This window comes from Oncorhynchus mykiss, chromosome 27 (assembly GCF_013265735.2).
Source record: "Oncorhynchus mykiss isolate Arlee chromosome 27, USDA_OmykA_1.1, whole genome shotgun sequence".
NCBI lineage: Eukaryota > Metazoa > Chordata > Actinopteri > Salmoniformes > Salmonidae > Oncorhynchus > Oncorhynchus mykiss.
This window is the reverse complement of record NC_048591.1, coordinates 5,374,805-5,402,130: the sequence shown is the minus strand read 5'-3', so window position 1 is coordinate 5,402,130 and position 27,326 is coordinate 5,374,805. Positions and strand designations below refer to the sequence as shown.

The 27,326-nt window shown below is 42.8% G+C and overlaps 1 protein-coding gene across 2 annotated transcripts in view; it reads right to left on the bottom strand.

Annotated features, from left to right (window-relative positions):
* Positions 1-26,575, bottom strand: part of cbl (Cbl proto-oncogene, E3 ubiquitin protein ligase) — a 63,509-nt gene extending 36,934 nt beyond the window's left edge. For both annotated transcript variants that reach the window (XM_021587339.2, XM_021587341.2), the window contains exons 1-2: positions 25,730-26,575; positions 7,295-7,542 (exon numbers count right to left, since the gene is read on the bottom strand). In XM_021587339.2, coding sequence (XP_021443014.2) covers positions 7,295-7,542; positions 25,730-25,873 — 392 coding nt within the window. In that variant the 5' untranslated portion in view covers positions 25,874-26,575. The remainder of the gene's footprint in view (positions 1-7,294; positions 7,543-25,729) is intronic.
* Between the last annotated feature and the right edge of the window lie 751 nt (positions 26,576-27,326).

Below are 27,326 nucleotides of genomic sequence, written 5' to 3'. Positions count from 1 at the left end.
AGGGCGAGGGAGAGCTTTGTATGCGTCTCTGTGTGGGGAGTAAAGGTGGTCTAGGGTTTTTTCCCCCGTCGTTGGTAGAAATTAGGTAAAACTGATTTAAGTTTTTCTGCATTAAAGTCCCTGGCCACTATGAGTGTCAACTCTGGATGAGCATTTTCTTGTTTGCATATGGCCTTATACAGCTCGTTGAGTGTGGTTTTAGTGCCCGCATCGGTTTGTATTGGTAAATAGACAGCTACGAGAAATATAGATGAAATCTCTAGGTAAATATAGTGTGGTCTACAGCTTATCATGAGATACTCTACCTCAGGTGAGCAAAACCTCAAGAATTCCTTGATACAAATAGACACAGACCGCCACCCCTCGTATTACCAGAGGTAGCTGTTCCATCTTGCCGATGCACGGAAAACCCAGGCTACACCAGGGGTCGGCAACCTTTTCCACTTGGAGTGCCAACTTATCTTACCATTTCTACCGATCTGCATGCCAGTTATGATTTTTATATGCACGTTTTTCATGAAAAAAATATCTAAAATGTAACATGCAAAAATGTCAAAGATTTTACTGAGTTCATAAGGAAATCAGTCAATTGAAATAAAGTAATTAGGCCCTAATCTATGGATTTCACATGGTATGGGCCCAGCCAATCAGAATGAGTTTTCCCCACCCAGGGCTTTATTGCAGACAGAAATGCACCACTCAGCACCCCCTCAGACAATCCCGCAGGTGAGAAATGAACATTAAATTCTTTGGCAACAACTGTGGTGGACATTCCTGCCAGTCAGTCAGCATGCCAGTCAGTCAGCACGCTCACTCAAAACTTGGGCCATCCGTGATATTGTGTTGCGTGACAAAACCGCACATTTTAGAGTAGCCTTTTTACCCCCAGCACAAGGTGCACCTGTGTAATGACAATGCTGTTTAATCAACTTCTTGACATGCCACACCTGTCAGACGGATGGATTATCTTGGCAATGGAGAAATGCTCACTAACAGGGATGTACACAAATTTGTTGTCAATATTTGAGAGAAATAAGCTTTTTGTGCAAATGGAACATTTCCGGCATCTTTTATTTCAGCTCATGAAACATGGGACCAACACCTTACATATTGCATTTATATATTTTTTCAGTATAACAAAGTCTTCGAATCTCAAAATAAATGATCATGTGGTTAATCAAAATGATTTTAAAAAATGACTTCTATAGCCATTGCCAACTACGTAAAAAATAGCATATATAAATAAAAACATTGCAGCCTGGAGGTAGAAAATATCCTGTTTGAAACATAAATATCCTATAAATCACATTGGCTAGGCATGACCTATCTGCAAAGAACTTGAAACATTGTATCAACTATTAACTTGGGGTCTGTTATCGAAAAGAGAGCTGGAAAGATTTTTCAAATAGGCTACATGGAGGGACTATTCTCAATGGGTGTAAAAACAGACTTTGTTCACTTGCTGTTTGAGGTGAAGTAAAAAAAAAAAAAAATGACAGAAGTTCCACAGTGGTGGTGAGTTAAGACAATCAGAAATACTAATCAGATCCCCAAATGGGCACATTTATAGGCCTACATTTGCACACAGGCCAGGCAGACATACATCTATGTGTAATCTGGTGCGTGTCTTTACTCAACACTGACAGGATCGCTTCAAACAAACGACAATGACAACTATTTCTATAGTATGTATAAGCTTGGAAGCAGAAGCCTAAGCGTTGTTGTTCAGTAGTTTACTTTGATTATGGGAGGGGCATGGTACGGTTAGAAAGTAAAAGGAAAATATATATTTTTTAAAGTGTGTATTTGTGTATGCATGCATGCATATATATATATATATATATATTTGCAAAAAGATGTATGGGGGAGTGGAAGTGATACAGACAATTACATTGACATATATATATAATATGTCAATGAATAAATGAACAACTCCTAAATGGAATGAAATGAACTAAAACTAGTGGAGCCTAGGTTGTGCGGTCTGCAAATGTGTCCACCGAGACAATGAAAACAGTAAAAGACTGTAATCAAAATATATTTCATGCATTAACAGAAATTACCGTAACCAAACAAGCATTATAGATTAGAAATTATGGGAATTAACGGTAAATGTACTACTGGTGATACTGGTGCGCCATCCCGCAGCGTCCGCAATGGATTAGTCAACTGAGACAGGTGTCTCATGCGCAATAAAATATATATATATATATATATATATATATATATATATATATATATATATATATATATATTTATATTTTGGACTGCTCTACAATTAAAAAAAAAAATCTTGGTCGACCAACAGCCTGTCCACCAAACAACAGACCAGTCGACTAAATGGGGTCAGCCCTCCCTGTACGGCAATACTTTGAGAAGTTAAATGAGAAGGATATGCAAACTTTGCGAGGTGGAATTGAGGTACAGGTGCAATGTGTAACTCTCTGAAAGGGACTTGGACACAAACCATTGCTGAAAGCAATACAGCTGTATTGGAATTTTAAGATTTTTTTTCTTATTGAAAAAAAAAAAAAAATGGGCCGTTTAAACGTTACATTTTTTCCCCATTTGTCACATCACTAGTCAGAAACCAACCACAAACCGTCTGTCTGATCTTACAGAACCCATCAAGAAATAGTCTCACATTTCAGACAGAACAGTTATATAAAAGCATGAATGGTGTATGAATGAATGAAGTGGCAAAGAATATGTAAAATTCAGCAGCCCAAAAACACAGATAAGCAGACAATGAGTGACGCTACAGTATGCATTATGCAAATGCAGGCTATATCACATTCTCTGCAAGCACCCCAAAAATGTACACATCCTTTTTGCATGATATCGTTATCCGACAGTGCATTTCCCTATTGCTAGAACTGATCCGTTCACATAGACCTTTGCCAGCAGATAAGATGCGAGAGATAGTCAAAGCCAATAGCCTGCTCCTGAGAGAGAAACTATTGTTTCACCAGCAGGCTGTCTGCCCGTCTAGTCAGACACATTTATAGAAAATGGGAAGTCATACTTTATCTTAGGCCAGAGCTTTGAGGGACAAATTTAGCAACTGGCACAAGTGCCCTTTGCAAACACAGTGATGGTCATGGTACTAATGCCGGAAGGGACATGAATACCACAGAGTTCCGGCAGCATAGATAGGAGGCAGAGAAGCCCCTTTAGATAGCAACTACATACTGTAATGACAACCGTTTGGTCAACGTTCTCAAAAGCTATCAAAATAAACCATTTGCAAATCATTTCTTTGTCTTATTTAGAGAAGAGATCGAACATGTCAGAGTAAAGGTGGTTTTAGAAGAGACGGACACAACAAAAGGGGGTTGTGTGAGCCGCCGAGGCACTTGCAGACTGGCTTGAGACTGCCAGGTGCAAGAAGATATGAGAGGCTAGCTCTTCCTCTGTCTGCAGAGAGAAAGGATGGCATAGAGACGGTGTGGGTGTCTGCAGACGTGAGGAAGAAGGAGGAGGCCCAGGGCCAACCACGCAGATCCTTCTCCCAACGTCACTGGGGTGTCACCATCTGCAATACCCTCAGCTGTAACCAGCGGAGGCTGCAACAGGCAGCCGGAGGCTGTGACGGGGACACATGAGCGTAGAGGGAGTGTCCTTCCTCTTATGTCGATCTGAGCACGTTCAAATCCAACAAGGCCGGGATCATGGGCATGCGGTGGAGGGAAAGAAGGATGAGAAGGCAGGCCCGCTAAAAAGGAAAGCCGGACTCTCGTTCTGGTTTCTTGCCCCGTGGACATGAAAACGGCGACAGGAGTTAAAATGACAGCCGCGCCTCGGACTACAGACACCGGGACTACTCTCCTCTTGGCAGCATCCCAAATGGCACCCCATTCCCTACATAGTGCAATACTTTTGACTAAATCCGCATAGGCCCTGGTTAAAGGTAGTGCACTATATAGTGAGTAGGATGCCATTTGAGGTCCTTCCTCTCCCCTCAGGATATATTAACCACCAGCAGTCAGGATGGCTCGCTCGTCATGGGCTTAGTCAAGAAAGCCAGATCAAACAGAAAAGCTCAGGGAGGTCAGAACGATATCTGGATATAGGGGAGTTTGGAAGTGCCTGTTTTCTGCACACATCGACTCCATACTCAGCCTGGACTTTGCGGTTATAGACAGGCTAGTGTTTGCTGTGCACCCTCCCCCTCTCCCTCTTTGAGCAGGTTAGAAAATGGAACTAGCTGGCCTGTGAGAAACAGGAAAAGGAAGCTCGCAGGCTACCGGGAAGAAACTGTGGGGCACACAGTTTGTGACTGTGTGTCACTGTTAATAATTAGGTCCCTTCTCGCAGACAACACCTCGCCCCCTCACACAACAGCGTTGCAGCTAGACTCCCATGTCAGACCACTGCCGCACAAAAAGCGGAGCTCAAAAAGGCTGGGCTTTCAGTCTACTGTGGTTGTGGTAATCAACCAGCAATACAGTCCGAACACTGAAGGCAAAGTTCACACTCCTGGCAACAATTCAAATATATATATATATATATATATATATATATATATATATATATATATATATATATATATATATATATATATATATATATATATATATAAATAATAATTTTACCTTTTATTTAACTTGGCAAGTCAGTTAAGAACAAATTCTAATTTACAATGACTGCCTACCCAGCCAAACCTGGGCGGGGTCGAACCAGGGTCTGTAGTGATGCCTCTAGCACTGAGATGCAGTGCCTTAGACCGCTGCGCCACTCGGGAGGCTATGGGGGCTGTGTGTCTGTGTACAAGAGAAGCCAAAACGATTTGTACTGCTCAAATCTAAATATGGAGGGCCGGACGCCAAAATGAAAATAAACAGAAGAGTAAATTTAGCGGGGGTAATAGTGGCGAAATCTGCATAGCATCTCAGCACCACATCCACCCACTCTATCGCTCTTTGTACTGCAAATGGTCCGAGGAGAAACGACCATGTAATCATCACATATCATTCATAACTACCATCCACCATTTTTCACTAAATGGTGCTCAATCTTTAACAACCAGAGGAAAGGGAATAGCTCACATTATGTCGGTATAGGAAACTGTTTCAGTCGAGTCTGAAGCTAACAGTGTATCAAATTGTTTCAACCATCTCCATCCTGTCCAGAAGGAAAGAGAGTGGTAAAAGTAGGGCTTTATAGTGCGACCATTTTAAATCGCATACGCCCCTAAATATTTAACTGCGCGACATGGAATTTCAATTTAGGAGCTTTAGCTTTAGTACCTCAAATATTTCCCATTGTGCTCCTAAATGTGTTGTGTCCGCCTACATTTTCTTCGACTTAGGCAAACACGTGCTCCTTGTAAAAAAAAAAGTTTTTTTTAAAAAAAGGTAACGTAGAGCTGGGAGGAGTGTCACTCGGCTAAAGCCATTTTCTAAAAATGATAACACACGAACCACACACTACCGGGCAATAGCCTACTCATTTGAGCCCTCCCCTAGGCACAATAGCGCTCTTTGTCTCGGGTCCCCGTGTGGGGGAGCTTCATCGGTTATTACCAGCTCCGGCTCTAGAACCCACTCCCTCTGTAACGAAGTGATGAACATGTATTTCTCAAAAGGAGTGGTTAAGACAGCTCAAAAATGGGCCCAATGCCAATTCAATTAGGATGAAGACAGAACAGAGATGAACTTGTGAGCGGCGCCTCCTCTCCCTTAGTTTCAGCACAAGGAGACCCGTTGTCCGAAAAAAAACAGAAGCCGTGCAAAAACTACAGGCAGGCAGAGTCATCGCTACTCTGATTCATTGCATTAAAAGAAGGAAATGAACCACAGTTTTCATAAAAAGTTTTGGGGAAAAGAAAAGGGTAGTGTTGAGTCGATTGGAGATTGAATGAGCTCAGGGGTCTAATTGGTGTATCAGTTTATGGACAAAATATATGCTATTGATACTTGACTCAAGCCATCATAATCATGCGTGTCACCGATTGGGCTGGGAGAGGCCAGCAATAAGATAGATATGTGCAAATCAAGCTTAGTCTGTCGTCCTATTTAACTGTATAACCTGGGGCTGTAGTTATCAAGCATCTCAGAGTAGGGATTATACAGGGTGCCGTTGGCAAAGATGAATGACCGCCTGTAATAGCCCACCCACACCAGATTTAGGCCAAATCCTGCATTTCTGACGGGATTTATAAATGGCAGTCAAAAATGTTTCAACTTTGCTAATGGGCTTCGCATACAATTCCTTCTCTGAGATGCTTGATTACTCTGGCCCCTGACCTACAAATCATAAAGGGAATGAATGGACAGCAAGGGCTGTGGCAAAATATGAGCTCAGTCATCTAAAAAAGACGTTATAATGCATTTTGTTGAACAATTTCATATATATATATAAAAAAAAAAAGTGTTAGTTAAATTGATTCAATTTAAGGCCTACTGGCAAACAATAATGCAGGCAGTAGTGATGGGGGTGTGAGATGTAGTCATTGTTTGTGTGCATCTGTAAGTTGTTTGTATGTATACCTTTGCATATAGACTGACTTTTGTTGATGTCATTAAGAAAATAAAAAAGGTGTTTGACTACATTTTGCAGTTTCTTTAGCTCCTTATAACCTGCAGGTCTGGGGGCTACTGCCGAGAAAAGGCTGTGAACACAGAGACAGAGTCACAGGCAAGTAGATCAGCGTCATCCTGACCACAAACGTTCACTTGTGAAAACCACAGCACACTTCTCTTTGGCTGTTACTCAGTACAAGCCTAAATTGCTCCATTTTAAGATAGGGTTAGATCTCATCGGTGGGTATGTTTCTTCACCTACACCTGCATGCTATGACTGGGAAGGGTTCAACAAAAAGTACCCCCTCCCCCACCACACTTCACTTCAGACATAGTCTGCAAAGGCTCTGAATTTGTTTCTCCTACTATTGTGCCATCCCAAACCGTACTGGCTCAGATACTTGCTTTTCACCATGTTCCTTCAAATCACGGTTTTCTGGGCCTATGGTGGATGTGTAACCAAGGCCAGTGCCGTACAGCTCGGCTTAGCTCTGGGCTCATGAAAGGGATGATATTCTGGTAGTGAGTATCACCCAACACTGGTCAGGGTGCAGACCTACCTCACAAGAGAATTTCAGGAGGAGGATGACGAAACCCAATTCTCGCCCGATGTACAAAAACAGAGGCCCTTCTCTTGATGTCTCGTAAAAATCAGGATACGGCAATTTTGAGATTGAGAAAAGTACCTAAGTATTACAGGAAAATAAACTATATTTCGTCAACAACAAGTTCCATTGCCACCTCAATCTCCAAAAAAGTAATCCTCTCACCTGGGCTGCGAGTTCTCCTCGTACATGCGCTCCTTTCCCTCCTTGAAAAGGCTGATGGTCTGCTTGGTCTTCTTGGTCAGGTTCTCCATGAAGACGCGGAAATACTCGTTGTCGCCGAGCGTCTCCATCTTTCCCTCGTAGCGGGACAAGATGGTGCGAAGGTGCTGGTAGGTGTCTGGCAACAGGTCCAGGATGTAAGGTGGGCTGTTCTTCAGGGCCAGCTTGGGGTTCTGGCACAGTCGCACCACCTGGATGGAGGGAGAGGATAGGACACGTTAGGGGAGATGATGAATCAGCTTACTGAGACAAACAATAAGCCGGCAACCGTGGAGGAAGAGACTAGGTAGCACGCTAATGCATAACAGGGTTGGGATCCATTCTGTTTTAATACAATTCAGGAAGTGAATAAAAATGCTAGTTCTTGAATTGAAAGTTGCACATTGCTTTCCTTTGAAGATCTTTTCAATTCAGGAAGTGAATTGACCACAACCCTGACAAGTAGCCTAACATTAACTGAACTAACTTCAAGAGTTTACAGTGTTTAAACTAGCCTACATACACAAACAGAACTTCTGCACATAAAATAGTCAGTGAAAAGGGACCATCAAAAATCACTAATGAAACTACCACTGAACACCATTTGACAAACACATGGGTATTATGATAGTGTGACGACGTGGATTATATTTATCATACCACTTTTCGCGTGAATGTAAAATACTCCAGCTCTATCTGACAAATTTTACATTTGTGCAGCAGTGTGTTGCCAGAACATCAAGGCAAGTAAAGACTAGGTACAAAAGGGAAGAGAGATAAGCCTCTCCGGAGAAGAGGGAGATCTAGTAAAAGTGAATGGGAGAGCGAGTGAAAGATCAGTGCTGAGATCGTAACATTCGGGGTTTGCTACGTGAGTCTATTTTAAAGCCTTCAACACAGCGAAGAAAATTAAACACACTCATCTCAGGCTTACTGTTGGTCTGGTAATAGACACACACACACACACACACACGTGAAGACCTGTTTTCTTATGAATCGTCATGGCTTGTACAGTGCATTTGGAAAGTATTCAGAGCCCTTGACTTTTTCCACATTTTGTTACGTTACAGCCTTATTCTAAAATGGATTTAAAAATTATTTTCATAAATCTACACACAATACCCCCATAATGCCAAAGCAACATTTTTTTTTTTTTTTTTAATGTTTGCACATGTATTAAAAAAACTGAAATATCACATTTCCAGAAATATTCAGACCCTTTATTCAGTACTATATGTTGAAGTGCCTTTAGAAACGATTACAGCCTCTAGTCTTCTTGGGTATGGAAGGTGAACCTTCGCCCCAGTCTGAGAGCCTGAGCAGGTTTTCATCAAGGATCTCTCCATACCTTGCTCTGTTCACCTTTCCCCTCGACCCTGACTATTCTCCCAGTCCCTGCCGCTGAAAAACATCCCCACAGCATGACGATGCAACCACCATGCTTCACTGTAGGGATGGTATTGGCCAGGTGATGAGCAGTGCCTGGCTTCCTCCAGGCTTGGCATTCAGGGCCAAAGAGTTCAATCTTGGTTTCATCAGACCAGAGAATCTTGTTTCTCATGGTTTGAGAGTTTTTTTAGGTGCCTTTTGGCAAACTCCATGCGGGCTGTCATGTGCCTTTTACTGAAGAGTGGCTTCCGTCTGGCCACTCTACCATAAAGGCCTGACTGGTGGAGCGCCCCAGAGATGGTTGGCCTTCTGGAAAGTTCTCCCATGTCCACAGAGGAACTCTGGAGTTCTGTGAGAGTGACCATCGGGTTCTTGGTCACCTCCCTGACCAAGACGCGTCTCCCCCGATTGGGGACTGAATACTTATTAAAACATTTTAAATGATACCTTATTTACATATGCAAACATAAAAAAAATCTAAAAAACTATATTCGCTTCGTCATTGAGTGTAGATTGTGTGTAGATGGATGAAAACAAAAAAATGTATTTAATACATTTTTAGAATAAGGCTTTTACATAACAAAATGTGGAAAAAGTGAAGGTGTCTGAATACTTTCTGAATGCACTGTACAGCAGATGTTGATGCAAGGGGCTGACAGTACTTGTTTTTTTACAAGTATTTGTCGGAGGCTCGCATCTTAGCTGTGTGTGGGTTTGCACTTCCCATTGTCAATCCCCTCAAGCTACGAACACATCTGGTGAAAGACAATATAGCGAAGCAGGGCATGCAGCTGAGACACAACCATAAACACAATCAATAAACACAAACAAGCATGCCATGGCATTCTGCAATGAGTAACGTTATCAGAATGAAACAAGGAAGATGGGCATAAGTTCCCAAAAATAATAAATCAACTACACTATCTACTTTTTCCGTCAGCTTCTTCTTTGTATATAGTATAAAAGCCAGATCAAAAAAAGAGACAATCTGTGTCTACCTTAGACTTACTGGCTACATTCATGTTCAACTTGCAGACAGTCAAAAGCAAATAAAATGTTATTGGTCACAAACATATGTAGCAGATGTTATCGCAGGTGTAGTGAAATGCTTGTGTTCCAAGCTCCAACAGTGCAGTAGTATCTAAAAATGATTCACAGCAAAACAAAACACATTTAAAAGTAAAATAATGATATTAAGAAATATATCAAATATTAGACTGAGCAGTGTCGGAGTGGCATTGACTAAAGTAGAATAGAATACAGGAAAAACAGTTGAAGTCAGAAGTTCACATAGAGCTTAGCCAAATACATTTAAACTCAATTTTCACAATTCCTGACATTTAATCCAAGTAAAAATGCTGTCTTAGGATCACCACTTTATATTAAGAATGTCAGAATAATAGTAGAGAGAATTACTTAATTTCAGCTTTTATTTCTTTCATCACATTCCCAGTGGGTCAGAAGTTTACATGCTACCAAATGCTAATTGAGTGTATTGCCTTTTAATTGTTTCACTCGGGTCAAACGTTTCAAGTAGCCTTCCACAAGCTTCCCACAATAAATTGGGTGAATTTTGGCAAATTTGTCCTGACAAAGCTGGTGTAACGGAGTCAGGTTTGTAGGCCTCCTTGCTCGCACACGCCTTTTCAGTTCTTCCCACAAATGTTCTACAGGATGAGGTATGGGCTTTGTGATGGCCACTCCAATACATTGTCTTTGTTGTCCTTACGCCATTTTCCACAACTGTGGAAGTATGCTTGGGGTCATTGTCCATTTGGAAGATCCATTTGCAACCAAGCAATGGTTCCTGATTGATGTCTTGAGATTTTGCTTCAATGGGAAAATCATAACATTATGAAGCAGGAAAATTATATTTTTTGTGAATTGCACCAGTCCCTCCTGCAGCAAAGCACCCCCACAACATGATGCCGCCACCCCTGTGCTTCACGGTTGGGATGGTGTTCTTCGGCTTGCAAGCCTCCCCCTTTTTCCTCCAAACACAACAATGGTCATTATGGCCAAACAGCTCTATTTTTGTTTCATCAGATCAGAGGACATTTCTCCAAAAAAAGTACAATCTTTGTCCCCATGTGCAGTTGCAAACCGTAGTCTGGCTTTTTTATGGCGGTTTTGGAGCAGTGGCTTCTTCCTTGCTGAGCGGCCTTGAATCCCTGTTGTTCTGGGATTGATTTGCACCAAAGTACATTCCTCTCTAAGAGACAGAACGGGTCTCCTTCCTGAGCGGTATGACGGCTGGTGGTCCCATGGTGTTTATTCTTGCGTACTATTGTTTGTACAGATGAATGTGGTACCTTCAGGCATTTGGAAATTGCTCCCAAGAATGAAGCAGACTTGTGGAGGTCTTGGTTGATTTCTTTTGATTTTCCCATGATGTCAAGCAAAGAGGCACTAAGTTTGATGGTATGCCTTGAAATACATCCACAATCCACAATTGACTCAGATGATGTCAATTAGCTTATCAGAAGCTTCTAAAGCCATGATATAATTTTCTGGAACTTTCCAAAACTGTTTAAAGGCACAGTCAACTTAGTGTATGTAAACTTCTAACCCACTGGAATTTTGATACAGTGAGTTATAAGTGAAATAATCTGTCTAAACAACTGTTGGAAAATGATGTGTGTTATGCACAAAGTAGATGTCCTAACCAACTTGGCAAAACTATAGTTTGTTAACAAGAAATTTGTGGAGTGGTTGAAAAAAGAGTTAATGACTCCAACCTAAGTGTATGTAAACTTCCAACTTCAACTGTATATAAGAGTTGAGTAAAGCAGTACGTAAACATTATTTAAACATTAAAGTGGGCAGTGATTCTAAGTCACTGTATATAGGGCAGCAGCCACTAAGGTGCAGGGTTGCGTAACCTGGTGGAAGCTGGCTAGTGATGGCTGTTTAATAGTCTGATGGCCTTAAGATTGAAAAACAGCTTCTGTCTTCTGAAACAAGGGGGGACAGAGACTGGAATAAAGAATACGTCCATAAAACACTCCAGCCAGCTGGTCTGCGCATGCTCTGACGACGTAGCTAGGGGGGCCGGCAGCCCTACGATGGTTAACAGGCTTAAAATGTCTTACTCATGTCGGCCAAGGAGAAGGAGCCCAAAGTCCATGGTAGCGGGCCATGTCGGTGACACCGTGTTATCCTCAAAGCGGCAAAGAATGTGTTCAGCTTGTCCAGAAGCAAGACCTAAGTGTCCGGGATGTGGCTGGTTTTCCCTTTGTAGTCCGTGATTGTGTGTAGACCCTGACACATACGTCTCATGACTGACATGCTAACCACACCGCTCGTGTAGCATGCACGAGTGTTGTAAAATAAATGTACACACACTACCGGTCAAAAGTTTATAACACCTACTCATTCAAGAGTTTCTTTATTGTTAGTATTTTCTACATTGTAGAATAGTTAAGACATCAAAACTATTAAATAACACATATGGAATCATGTAGTAACCAACAACAAAAAATATATAAATATATTTTATATTTGAGATTCTTCAAATAGCCACACTTTGCCTTGATGACAGCTTTGCATACTCTTGGCATTCTCTCAACCAGCTTCATGATGTAGTCACCTGGAATACATTTCAATTAACAGTTGTGCCTTGTTAAAAGTTCATTTGTGGCATTTCTTTCCTTCACAAGGCATTTGAGCCAATCAGTTGTGTTGTGACAAGGTAGGGGTGGTATACAGAAGATGGTCTTTTACCAAATAAGGCTAAGTCCATATTATGGCAAGAACAGCTCAAATAAGCCAAGAGAAACAACATTTCATCATTACTTTAAGACATGAAGGTCAGGCAATATGAAAAATGTCAAGAACTTTGAAAGTTTCTTCAAGTGCAGTCGCAAAAACCATCAAGCGCTATGATAAAACTGGCTCTCATAAGGACCACCACAGGTAAGAAAGACCCAGAGTTACCTCTGCTGCAGAGGATATGTTCATCAGAGTTACCAGCCTCAGAAATTGCAGCCCAAACAAATGCTTCACAGAGTTCAAGTAAGACATATCAACTGTTCAGAGGAGACTATGAGAATCAAGCCTTCATGGGTAAAATTTCTGCAATTTGGTTCCAATGGCCGTGTCTTTGTGAGACGCGGTGTGGGTGAACGGATAATCTCTGCAAGGTATTTCCCACCGTAAAGCATGGAGGTGGTGTTATGGTGCTTTGCTGATGACACTGTCTGTGATTTATGTAGAATTCAAGGCACACTTAACCAGCATGGCTACTACAGCATTCTGCAACGATACGCCACCCCATCTGGTTTGGGCTTTGTGGAACTATCATTTGTATTTCAACAGTACATTGACCCAACACACCTCCAGGCTGTGTAAGAAGGAGAGTGAAGGAGAGTGATGGACTGCTGCATCAGATGACCTGGCCTCAACAATCACCCAGCCTCAACCAAATTGAGATGGTTTGGGATGAGTCGGACAGCAGAGTGAAGGAAAAGCAGCCAACAAGTGCTCAGCATATGTGGGAATTCCTTCAAGACTGTTGGAAAAGCATTCCAAGTGAAGCTGGTTGAGAGAAAGCCAAGAGTGTGCAAAGCTGTCATCAAGGCAAAGTGTGGTTATTTGAAGAATCTCAAATATAACATATATTTTGATTTGTTTAACACTTTTTGGTTACTACATGAGTCCATATGTATTATTTCATGGTTTTAATGTCTTCACTATTATTCTACAAATGTAGAAAATTGTGAAAATAAAGAAAAACCCTTGAATGAGTAGGTGTTCTAAAGCTTTTGACCTGTCTTGCACATGTTATTCAATCATTGCAACCACACTGCTCACGAGCGTCTGCGTAGCCAGGCGCTAAAATAGAACTTGGTTCTATTTGTGATGCTTGATGCGCTGCAAATCCCACTTCTCCCTTCTCCTCAATGTTTTTTAGGAGCATAAACCCACATGGGTGATTGAAAGATGGTCCAAACTCCAGTCTACTTGGTAGTTGTAATGCACCTTAAAGTTTGTTGCCATCCGCCATATAAAGTCCAAAGAAGAAGCCTCCACCCTTTTATCTGTGGATTAATTGTCAGAGTAGAGGACCTTGGGTTGTTATTTTACCTGTATATCCGTGGACAAATTAGCTAGCAACAGTAAGTTAGCTAGCTAAATTGCCTTATATGTTTAATGTTTTTGACCTGTCCCCAAATGAATATTAGTTGGTTCAGAGATCGCCATATTCCAAGTCACCTTGCCATGGTTAAATGTGGTGGTTCACACTTTCAGTTTTGCGCGAATGCTGCCATCTGTCCACGGTTTCTGGTTTTGGTAGGTTTTAATAGGTCACGGTGGGTACAACATCTCCTATACGCTTACTGATGAACTCAGTCACTGCATCAGTGTATTCGTCAATGTTATTCTTAGAGGCTATCCAGAACATATCCCAGTCCACGTGATCAAAACGTACTTGAAGCATGGATTTCGATTGGTCAGACCAGCATCGAATAGATCTTAGCACGGGTACTTCCTGTTTACGTTTCTGCCTATAGGAAGGGAGGAGCAAAATGGAGTCGTTATCAGATTTGCCAAAGAGAGGGTGGGGGAAGGCCTTGAAGGCATTTTGAAAAATTGAGTAGCAGTGGTCCAACGTTTTACCAGCGCGGGGACTAAAGCCAATGTGTTGGTAGAACTTCGGTAGCGTTTTCATCAAATTTGCTTTGTTAAAACCCCAGCTAAAATAATTGCGGCCTCAGAATATGTGGTTTCCAGTGAAGTTCTTTGAGGGCCGTCGTGGTATCGGCTTGACAGGGAATATACACAGCTGTGACTATAACCAAAGATAATTCTCTTGGTAGGTAATACGGTCAGCATTTGATTGTGAGGTATTCTAGGTCAGGTGAACAAAAGGACTTGAGTTTTTGTATGTTATCACAATCACACCATGAGTGGTTAATCATGAAACATACACTCCAGTCTTTTTTCTTCCCAAAGATGTATTTATTCCTGTCTGTGCGATGTACTGAGAACCCAAAATAGCTGATTGGACGGGGACAGTATATCCAGGGAGAGCCATGTTTCCATGAAACAGAGTATGTTACAATCCCTGATGTCTCTCTGGAAGGAGATCCTCGCCCTGAGCTCGTAAACTTTATTATCCAGAGACTGAACATTAGCGAGTAATATACTCGGAAGCGGTGGATGGTGTGCACGTCTCCTGAGTCAGACTAGAAATCCACTCTGAATACCTCTTCTCCACTGGCGGTGTTTTGGAGCAGCATCTGGAATAAGTTTAATTGCCCTTGGGGGTACGAACAAAGGATCCAATTCAGGAAATTAGTATTCCTGGTTGTAATGCTGGTGAGTTGCCGCTGCACTGATATCCAAAAGTTATTTCCAGCTGTATGTAATAACACCAAAAAATGTGGCCTGCTGTAAGGCAAGTCCTTCCCAGACATCACCGGCAACAACGTCGCCTATGGGCACAAACCCACTGTTGCTGGACCAGACAGGACAAGTGCTCTACTCTGATGAGTCACGGTTTTGTCTCACCAGGGTTGATGGTCGGATTCACGTTTATCGTCAAAGGAATGAGCGTTACACTGAGGCCTGTACTCTGGAAAGGGATCGACTTAGAGGTGGAGGGTCCGTCATGGTCTGGGGCGGTGTGTCACAGCATCATCGGACTGAGCTTGTTGTCATTGCGGGCAATCTCTATGCTGTGCGTTACAGGGAAGACATCCTCCTCCCTCATGTGGTACCCTTCCTGCAGGCTCATCCTGACATGACCCTCCAGCATGACAATGCCACCGGGGGTAACCCCAGACAATCACCCACAACTGCAATCCTTATCGATTCAAATGGGAAGTTCTTAGTTCAGGAAATATTATTCCCTAGACACCAGGAGTATACGTTTTGGCGTCCTACAACTGAGAGTGCAATGCAGCTACTCAGTCAGACCAGGATTGACACCCTTGACAACACCTGGCAAAGGTGAAAAGGTATCTGGGGAAGTGAGAAGAGTGGCAGAACAGTCACAGGCTATGTTCCCAAAAATACAATATAGTTGGGTCCTACCAAGAAAAGACATCCCAGGAAAGTTGATCAACAGAATAAATCAACAGATCACCGTGGACTGTGCCTCACTACTCAATGTCAGAATGGCTCACCATCCAACTCTGACATAAGAACACTTACACGATAATGTACATCTTGATCAGGACACTGTCAGAACCTTTTGCTAAGGACCTAAAAGGAAGCAACACTTGGCAGGGACCCACACCCTTCACCACAGCAGCAGTGGCCCCCCGATCCACTTTCTGAAACAACAGTACCCCCACGGTCCCTAGGAGAGAAGAGCCAGACATGGCCCAACACAGCACAGATTTACCAGACCAGACCGGGCCCATCACAACACAGCTCTACTAGACCCAGCCCATCACAACACAGCACTGACCACTACTCTAGGGTCAGGCAGAACATAGTCCTTCAGAGAAGTGCACCACGTGATGCAGTCCACACCATTTATCATTCAGATTATCAGGCTACATATGTTGAGGTAACCTCTGGCAAAAGACACCTAGAACTATCAGAGATTGGAGAGGTGCACCAACTACTGCAGGGGTGTCAAAGTCAAATGGACGGAGGGCCAAATAAAAAAATCAGCTACAAGACGAGGGCCGGACTGTTCGAATGTTCATTGAAAAATTTTTAAATGACGCATATAGTCTAGTGAACCTAATTGAACCTACTGAAAACCTAACAAATATATTACAATATGATCAGATAAATAAAGCAATATTTTCTTATGGCTCTGTCAGTAATCTTTAATTTTCAACAGACACAAAAGACAAATTTCCTTTATATAAATATCCCCATAACATGAACATTAAATGAAAGAAACCGGTATTCAAGGCACCATCAGTAGACTATATTTTCTATTTTAGCAAAAGTGGGCTAAATTTACTTCAAAGAAAAAACAATAATAGCAATTTTCTATCATCCACTCAACTGAAATATTTTTAAAATATAATTGGATTGAAATACAAAAAAATAAAGTGCAAAAATCTATTAATCAAAAACAACACTTTGTTTAAGGAGAAGTAACATGCAGTGAAAACAAATATTAAATTTTAACTTTTAAACTTGAACTGAGTAAAAACTCTAAATATGTGATTGCACAGTAATGTTCACTTGTTTGAGGTTGAGGGTGATACTTGGTGGTGTCCCATCTTTTCCACAAGTTCATCAATGTTCGGGGTAAGGCTCTGAGCTGAAGAAATCCTCAGAATTGAGTGGAGGTGTTCAGCAGTAAGTCGACTTCTGTGTGATGTTTTGTTCAGGTTCATCAAAGAAAACAGTTGTTCACACAGGTATGTGCTGCCAAACATAGACAACGTTTGAGCAGCCTGGATGCGCAGCTGGGGCATTGTGCCGGGGAGGAAACGGGCGAACTCCGCAGCACCCACTGCCGCATATTTTGCCCTCAGTGCATCATTGCATTGGAGGTCAATCAACTCCATTTGGAGGTTTGGTGGTGAGCTTTCCACGTCAACAGCAAATGGGTTACCGAGCAGTTCCAACCTGCTTTTTTGTGCTTCAAAGTCAGCAAATCGGCGTCGAAAGTCAGCGGCAAGCATACCTATTTTATCAGCCAACTGTGTGCTCGGGAACGCACTGGTAGAGAGCTTCTCTTTCATGGTCTGGCAGCTGGGAAAGTGGCTCAAATTTTCTTTCCGCATCTGCGTCTCCCACAGAGTCAGTTTGGTTTTAAATGCCTTCACTGTACTGTACATATCAGAGATGACACGATCCCGACCCTGCAGCTGCAAGTTTATTGCATTCAGATGACTCGTAATGTCACACAGAAAAGCCATTTCACACAGAAACATTTCGTCTCGGAGTTGTGTTGTGTCTTTCCCTTTGCTGTCCAAGAACAGACAAATCTCCTCACGAAGCTCGAAACATCTTTGAAGCACCTTTCCCTGGCTTAGCCATCGCACCTCTGTGTGATAAGGCAAATCACCATGCTCCGTTTCTAACTCCGTCAGAAATGCCTTGAACTGGCGGTGATTCAAACCTTTGGCTCTGATAAAGTTAACTGTGCGCGTGATGATGCTCATTACATGCTCCATTTTCAAGGCTTTACCGCACAACGCTTCCTGGTGTATGATACAATGATAAGCTGTCAGCTCACCTGTCGCGTTTTCCTCTTGCATCTTTTCCCGTATCTTCGCCACCAGTCCGCTCCTGTGTCCACACATCGCAGGTGCTCCGTCGGTTGTCAAACCCACGAGTTTTTCCCAAGGCAGCTCCATCTCATTTACACATCTTGACACCTCTTCATACAAATCATGCCCCGTAGTTGTGCCATGCATAGGACGTAAAGCCAAAAACTCCCCTGTCACGCTTAGGTTGGAGTCCACTCCGCGGATGAAAATTGACAACTGGGCAATGTCAGAAATGTCGGTGCTCTCATCCACAGCCAAGGAATATGCAATAAAATCTTTTCCCTTTTTCACAAGCTGCTCTTTTAGATTGATGGACAACTGGTCTACTCTCTCGGCAATGGTGTTTCTGCTCAGACTCACATTTAAAAAGAGTTGCCTTTTTTCTGGGCAAACTTCGTCACAAACTTTAATCATGCAGTTTTTGATGAAATCCCCCTCCGTAAATGGCCGGGCTGATTTAGCGATCTCTTCTGCCAAAATAAAACTGGCCTTGACAGCAGCCTGGCCTTGTGATTTGGCTTTTTTGAACAGAGCCTGTCGAGATTTGAGGCCTCGTTTTAATTCCTCTGCCTTTTGTAGCCTTTGTTCCATGTCCATATTCTTGTTTTTGTCCGCGTGTTTCGTTTCATAATGTCGTCTCAGATTATACTCTTTCAGTACCGCCACACTTTCTCCACACAGAAGACACACAGGTTTTCCAGCTACCTTCGTGAACATATACTCCGACTCCCACCTTGTTTGAAACCCCCGGTTCTCAGTATCCACCTTCCGTTTTGCCATTTTTGATGGGTATCTGAAAGTTAATTTTACTGTGATGCTGACGACTGCTGTGCCAATAAATATTGAAATGAAGCAGCCTACTGCTCGGTGCGTCACCTTTGCATTGTGGGAAATGTAGTATTGGTGCGTGTAAAAGATCTGCGGGCTGCCGGCTTGCTGCGGGCCGGTTCTAATAATAAATCAAGATCATCCCAGGGGCCGTAAAAAACCTTCTTGCGGGCCGGATGTGGCCCGCGGGCCTTGACTCTGACATATGTGAACTACTGCATCTGATATGCTGACTACTTGGCTGGAAATCCCCTTTAATTCACACACACAGCAATGCACTTATTTTTGTGTGCAAAATTATTCCATTCTTACTAATTTGTTTACAACTATCCTTTATTTTACTGGTACTTATATGTAGTGTGTGTGATATACAGTGCCTTGCGAAAGTATTCGGCCCCCTAAAACTTTGCGACCTTTTGCCACATTTCAGGCTTCAAACATAAAGATATAAAACTGTATTTTTTTGTGAAGAATCAACAACAAGTGGGACACAATCATGAAGTGGAACGACATTTATTGGATATTTCAAACTTTTTTAACAAATCAGAAACTGAAAAATTGGGCGTGCAAAATTATTCAGCCCCTTTACTTTCAGTGCAGCAAACTCTCTCCAGAAGTTCAGTGAGGATCTCTGAATGATCCAATGTTGACCTAAATGACTAATGATGATAAATACAATCCACCTGTGTGTAATCAAGTCTCCGTATAAATGCACCTGCACTGTGATAGTCTCATGGGTCCGTCAAAAGCGCAGAGAGCATCATGAAGAACAAGGAACACACCAGGCAGGTCCGAGATACTGTTGTGAAGAAGTTTAAAGCCAGATTTGGATACAAAAAGATTTCCCAAGCTTTAAACATCCCAAGGAGCACTGTGCAAGCGATAATATTGAAATGGAAGGAGTATCAGACTACTGCAAATCTACCAAGACCTGGCCGTCCCTCTAAACTTTCAGCTCATACAAGGAGAAGACTGATCTGAGATGCAGCCAAGAGGCCCATGATCACTCTGGATGAACTGCAGAGATCTACAGCTGAGGTGGGAGACTCTGTCCGTAGGACAACAATCAGTCGTATATTGCACAAATCTGGCCTTTATGGAAGAGTGGCAAGAAGAAAGACATTTCTTAAAGATATCCATAAAAAGTGTAGTTTAAAGTTTGCCACAAGCCACCTGGGAGACACACCAAACATGTGGAAGAAGGTGCTCTGGTCGGATGAAACCAAAATTGAACTTTTTGGCAACAATGCAAAACGTTATGTTTGGCGTAAAAGCAACACAGCTGAACACACCATCCCCACTGTCAAACATGGTGGTGGCAGCATCATGGTTTGGGCCTGCTTTTCTTCAGCAGGGACAGGGAAGATGGTTAAAATTGATGGGGAGATGGATGGAGCCAAATACAGGACCATTCTGGAAGAAAACCTGATGGAGTCTGCAAAAGACCTGAGACTGGGACGGAGATTTGTCTTCCAACAAGACAATGATCCAAAACATAAAGCAAAATCTACAATGGAATGGTTCAAAAATAAACATATCCAGGTGTTAGAATGGCCAAGTCAAAGTCCAGACCTGAATCCAATCGAGAATCTGTGGAAAGAACTGAAAACTGCAGTTCACAAATGCTCTCCATCCAACCTCACTGAGCTCGTGCTGTTTTGCAAGGAGGAATGGGAAAAAAATTCAGTCTCTCGATGTGCAAAACTGATAGAGACATACCCCAAGCGACTTACAGCTGTAATCGCAGCAAAAGGTGGCGCTACAAAGTATTAACTTAAGGGGGCTGAATAATTTTGCACGCCCAATTTTTCAGTTTTTGATTTGTTAAAAAAGTTTGAAATATCCAATAAATGTCGTTCCACTTCATGATTGTGTTCCACTTGTTGTTGATTCTTAACTAAAAAATACAGTTTTATATCTTTATGTTTGAAGCCTGAAATGTGGCAAAAGGTCGCAAAGTTCAAGGGGGCCGAATACTTTCGCAAGGCACTGTATATATATTCAACATTTTGGGGTCACTTAGAAATGTCCTTGTTTTTGAAAGAAAAGCACATTTTTTGTCCATTAAAATGAACATCAAATTGATCAGAAACAGTGTAGACATTGTTAATGTTGTAAATGACTATTGTAGCTGGAAATGGCACATTTTTTATGGAATATCTACATAGGCCCATTATCAGCAACCATCACTTCTCGTACAACGCTGTGTACTACTCCCTTCAAAGAACAGCGTAAACGAGCACTAACCAGAATAGAAAAGGGAGTGGGAGTTCCTCTGTCCAGTGTCTGTGTTTTTTTCCCCATCTTAATCTTATCTTTTTATTGGCCAGTCTGAGATATGGCTTTTCTTTGCAACTCTGCCTAGAAGGCCAGCATCCCGGAGTCACCTCTTCACTGTTAACGTTGAGACTGGTGTTTTGCGGGTACAATTCAAATGGGATTTTTACCAAATTACCGTACGACAGACCATGAATTTCACCCTGCACACCCTAATTGACAAACAAACAAACCAAAACAAAGGCAAAATCTTCTCATGCTTTGTTGATTTAAAAAAAGCCTGAGACTCAATTTAGCATGAGGGTTTGCTATACAAATGATGGAAAGTGGTTTGTGTGAAAAACATACAACGTTATCAAATCCATGTACACAAACAAGTGAGGTTAAAATTGGCAAAAAAACCATCTCTTTCCACATGAGAGAGCCATGAGGTGAGACAGGGATGCATCTTAAGCCCCACTCTCTTCAACATATATCTCAACGAATTGGCGAGGGCACTAGAACAAGTCTGCAGCACCCAGCCTCACCCTACTAGAATCTGAAGTCAAATGTCTACTGTTTGCTGATGATCTGGTGCTTCTGTCACCAACCAAGAAGGGCCTACAGAAGCACCTAGATCTTCTGCAAAGATTCTGCCAGACCTGGGCCCTGACAGTAAATCTCAGTAAGGCAAAAAATAATGGTGTTCTAAAAAAGATCCAGTCGCCAGGACCACAAATACAAATTCCATCTAGACACCACTGCCCTAAAGCACACAAAAAAACTACACATAGCTTGGCCTAAACAAGAAGGGCTGTCTATGCCATCAAAAGGAACATAACATTTGACATACCAATTAGGATTTGGCCAAAAAAAAAGAGACTTGAATCAGTTATAGAATCCATTGCCCTATATGGTTGTGAGGTCTGGTGTCTGCTCACCAACCAAGAATTCACAAAATGGAACAAACACCAAATTGAGACTCTGCATGCAGAATTCTACAAAATTATCCCCAGTGTACAACGTAAAACACCAAATAATGCATGCAAAGTCAAATTAGGCTGATACACGATAATTACCCAAATCTAGAAAAGAGTGGTTAGATTCGACAACAACCTAAAAGGAAGCGATTCCCAAACCTTCCATTACAAAGCCATCACCTACAGACAGATGAACGTGGAGAAGAGTCCCCTAAGCAAGCTAGTCCTCTGTTCACAAACACAAATCAGACCCCACAGAGCCAAGACAGCAACACAGTTAGGCCCAACCAAATGTGTCAAAAAACAAAAAAACAGAGCAAACTAGAATGCTATTTGGCCCGAAACAGAGAGTACACAGTGGCAGAATACCTGACCACTGTGACTGACTCAAACTTAACGAAAGCTTTGACTATGTACAGACTGAGTGAGCATAGCCTTGCTATTGAGAAAAAGCAGACCTGCAGGCTATGTGCACACAGCCCACAAAATGAGGTGGAAACTGTTGCACTTGCTAATCTCCTGCCAAATGTATGATCAAATGTCATACCGCTGCTGCCATTTCAATGGCATTTGAGAACATAAACACACTAGCTAGCTCCAGCCGAACAACTGACTATGAGAAATAAGCGCATCAACCGCGCCTGAAGCAGACGTGATACCCCCGGTCATGGCATTGAAACGCCTGCTCAACAAAGCGATTTGGTGGCACTCTCTCTTTACTGTGTCGCCACCATGCTCGACGCTATGTACAAGGACCGCTACCTCGAGGCAGACAAGAAACAGGGTTTACGTGAAATGTTACATACACAGCTGAACAATATGGAAACGGACTGCTTGACATGTATGATGAAAACCTGGTTGAGAATGAAACGACTGAACAAATGAACAACGAAACAGCAAGTAAGTGAAAGAAATAGGTTTTGATTATGTTTTACTGGTAATGGGGACATACATAAAACGCCCCAAAAAATGGTGTGTGTAACCTTTATTTAACTAGGCAAGTCAGTTAAGAACAAATTCATATTTACAATAACGGCCTACCCCGGACGACGCTGGGCCAATTGTGCGCCGCCCTATGGGACTCCCAATCACGGCTGGATGTGATACAGCCTGGATTCGAACCAGGGACTGTAGCGACGCCTCTTGCACTGAGATGCAGTGCCTTAGACCGCTGCGTCCATGTGTGTGTTAACTATTTAACTGTACTAGAATGCTTAAAAGGCTGCAAATATGTTAAATATCGGTTATCGGTATCGTTTTTTGGGGGCCAGGAAAATATTGGATATCGGCCACAAATGTCATATCATGGCATCTATTGTAAATACAACCTATATTTATGTTTATTTATTTTCCCTTTTGTACTTTAACTATTTGCACATTGTTACAACACTGTACATTGACGTAATATGGAATATTATTTTGGAACTACTGTTCATTTCACTTTTGTTATTTGTCTACTTCCCTTTGGAAATGTTAACATAAGTTACCCATGCCAATAAAGCCCTTGAATTGAAACAGAGAGAGAGATAGCATGCTTATCTCTGTATCCATCTATGCGTTGAGTGTAGCCAGCTGAGAAGGGGGGGGGGGGGGGGGGGGGGGGGGGGGGGGGGGGGGGGGGGGGGGGGGGGGGGGGTTGGCTGAGCAGCAGCACTGCTGACGTCAGACAGAGGGGGTCACAGTAATGCGCTTCCAACCCAGGAATATGAGTCCTGTCAGAGAGCAGATAAGCCCTCGGCTAAACGTGCACAGACGCATAATGCAGATACATCCAGTCGTGGTGGCCTGGACCGAACCAAAAACGAAGAGAGGATTGCCTTATTCCCCTTCTCTGCTCTCTCGCTAACCTCAGGATTGAAGACTGTGAGAGAACCAACCCACCCCCCCCCCCCCCCCCCCCCCCCCCCCCCCCCCCCCCCCCCCCCCCCCCCCCCCCCCCCCCCCCCCCCATACTGCAGGGCTGAGCTGACCTCCCTCAGCTCTACACCACTGTGTTCTAAATCATTGGTACATCCCAAATGGCACCCTATTCTCTATATAGCCCACTACTTTGATCAGCACCACATAGGAGTCCATTTGGGACGTAACCCATGACTGCACGTTCCAGCTATGATAAAACCACTAAAATATTGACTGTTTCCCGTACCAATAAAGCCCCTTAAATTGTCATTTAATTCAGAGAGAGAGAGACACCCAATCAACATGGGAAGAGTAATAAGCCTATAATAACCCTAAAGGCCACTTATACTCTATTCAAACACTTTTGCTGAACGTTGACGTTCTTAGGGAGATCTATGACAAGCATGCACTGTTGTTCGGGTTGTCCTCATGATATTTGAATGAGCAGATAGGCCAACTTGTGCATGGAGCCTAACCGTCTGAAGAACAGCTTTAATCATTGGTTAAACCTGATGCCTTTAAGCACTCACACACTATTTGACAGAGACCTGTTGATACTGCTAAAATCAGCAAGCCAAAGATCACATATCGCAGGTTCCACCGTGGTTTTCCTTTCAACAAAACCTCCATCGTGGACAAACTCTTGTATTTCAAAGGTCTTGTGGAAACACACACACCTCTTCCTCAACTCGGCCTCATAAAGACTAGACATTGTGCCACTGATTGGGAAGCCCAGGCTACTTTCTGAAACAGAAAAGGAGAACTGACATTGCAGTGTCACTTCTGTTTTTCTGTTTGTATGAAGTGACCTCTTCTTCATAATGAGTCAATGCAGATGTGCTTGTCTGGTGGAAAGAAATGCAAATTGGCCCCCCAAAAAAGTGCCATTATGACAATCTTCAGGGGCTTGGGTTCTTACTGATAAGAGAAAAGAATGACAGATGTGTAGACTACCCCTAGAGAAACAAACATAAAAGGCTGTCTTGTCCTCTGAATCACTGTGATAATTCAGTGTGAATTACACAGGAAACTAGGGGTCAGCCAGCTACATTTTTCAAAGAAGTGATGCTGTAAATGTAGCTAATTCTTTATTATGCTCACATGTATTGATTTCATTGCTGCACATTTACTCTGGATTTCAGGGGCCACAGCTAAGTGTTGGACTCAAGCAGTTAGATTGTTGTCACATTGTTTAGACAATGATTGTGTTTAATATCTGATCATACAATTGACAGATTCAAATCTCATTTAGCTAGCTAAATCTCACATTTTACAACCTTATTGAACAACTTTGTCAATGGGATGGATCTTGTTCTAAACAGTAAAATATAGCTAGGTGGGTATGATCAAAACCCAAGCCTAACTTTGCTCAGCTAGCTACTACTCAGCTAGCTACTATTTTCATGACCCTAATCTGGGATGATGATTGAGTCACCATCCCTATGCACACGAGATTATATTGGTCAATGTTGCTAACTAATGTTAATTGGCTAGCTAGTTGCCTAGGTAGCTGGCCAATGTAGCTAGCAATCCAGACACCAGCATTAAGCTAACTAGTTAGAACCATTTAGCCAGTTCTAGCTACCTTCAGCCATCTACATATTCTACAAATGAATACAATATATTATAGATCATTAACGTTAGCTAGCTACCACCTTCTCTACTATTCGGCGTAGCCTAGCTGGTCGGTGTACCCCTAGCTAACTATGTTTTATCTAGCTGGCTAGAAACAGTCTCGTTAGCTAGGAAGCTAGCCAGCAAATTAGCTAAAGTTAGCTAAGCTAACTTCCTGGGCCACTGATCATCAACTGGGTACTGTAGCTAGATAGATAGTTTTTCAACTGCTAGTCACCCACCTTGTCCATTAGTTTCCAGCATTTCTCCACCGTCTTTTTGTCCACGGCCCCAGGTTGGTGATGGGAATGGAGGTGGTGATGGGGCTGAAACGCGTCCTTCATCATCCCGATCAGTCCTCCGCCTTTCTTCAGATTTCCTGCCATATTAGGCTCCACTGGGGTCGGCCAGAGCGACAGTCAATGCTGGGGGGTGGGGGGGGGCGCCCTCCTTCCCCAGTCAGACTGAGCAAAAACCGGCACCCCCCGGGGAAGACAGCGCCCGAGTCGGATTCGAGCGAAGGTCCGTCGGGGGGTGGGAGAAGGGAGTTCTATTGAAACAAGGATCCCATTAAACCCCCCCACCAGTGGTTGTATCGAGCCTCGACGACAGTGGGGCAAACTGCAGCTAGGTGCTCAGCAAGGAATACAACGCAGGTTGGTAAGCAAGCCAGTCGAGACCCGTCTCGTCGACTAAAAGAAGACAATGATATCGATTTGTCTACCCGTCTGGTCTTCGTGTAGATTGACCTGTATTCTCATTGACACCCCTATATTCCCTATTCAGCTGCTCGATCTCTCCGTCTGCGTTCTTCTCAGTGACGGGAAGTTCAGTGGCAGGCTGGATCCAGTCAAGATAGCTTGATAATACGCTTACTGTTGAGGTAGAAGGAAGAGCTGACGGTGGCGCCAATAAACTAAAGGGACATTTACATAGCTAACACAAATCATTAACATAGGCGGAACGGAGACGAGGTGCATAAATACATTTAGAAAAATCCACACAGGCTGCAGTTTCCCCCCCCTCCTCTGTGTGCACGGCCCTTGCTCTTCCTGTTCATCCCCTTCCGTTTGCAGAACCTCTCCCTGCCCTCCCTCTTGCACAAATGTTGCCCCCCAACACCTCCTCTAACTACGCCCTCTTCGTGCGCGATCTCGAGGTGAAAATACAGGCACGCGCTTCTGTTTTAACAGTAAGACTGCATGTTCAAGAATATCATGGTCGGAAATTCCTTTCTGCCAAAAACATTTGGCTGTGTAAATTCAGACACAGGTTTTTTTTTTTTGTAAATTCCTAACAACAACTGAGGTGACATTGACCTGTGCCCGCTCCTGTGGCATGAATCATTACGTTATACTTAATGTTGTAGCCTACGTAGATGGGTACTACTTCATGATAAGTGTGCAATTGGCACTAAAACGCATAAGGCTATGTCTGTACCGTTGTCGTTGGCCTCTACATTATGCACACATTTTTGTGCTAAACATTTCTCACTGTCAATCGTGAATAAAAATTCAAGTTTTACCAGTGAAACATCCACGCCGCCAAGTATTTGAACGAAAATCAGTTTCATATCAGTTTTCATTCCCATGTGGGAATGTGCAGGGGTGCAATTTTCGTTTTCGAAGTTGGTGGGGGGGCATTATTATTATTTTTTAATCCTGTCGAATAAACATTCTAAACAGCCAACCGGCTTGGAGGCATCCGCATGGTCCTAAAGCACACAGTTGCGCTGATTTGTATGACATTCCAATGATAACACCGAAGGGGTACAATTTCAGAATGTGTCTGAAAAAAAGTTGTGACCCTGGGAATATGCATTTAGATCTTCAGGAGTTA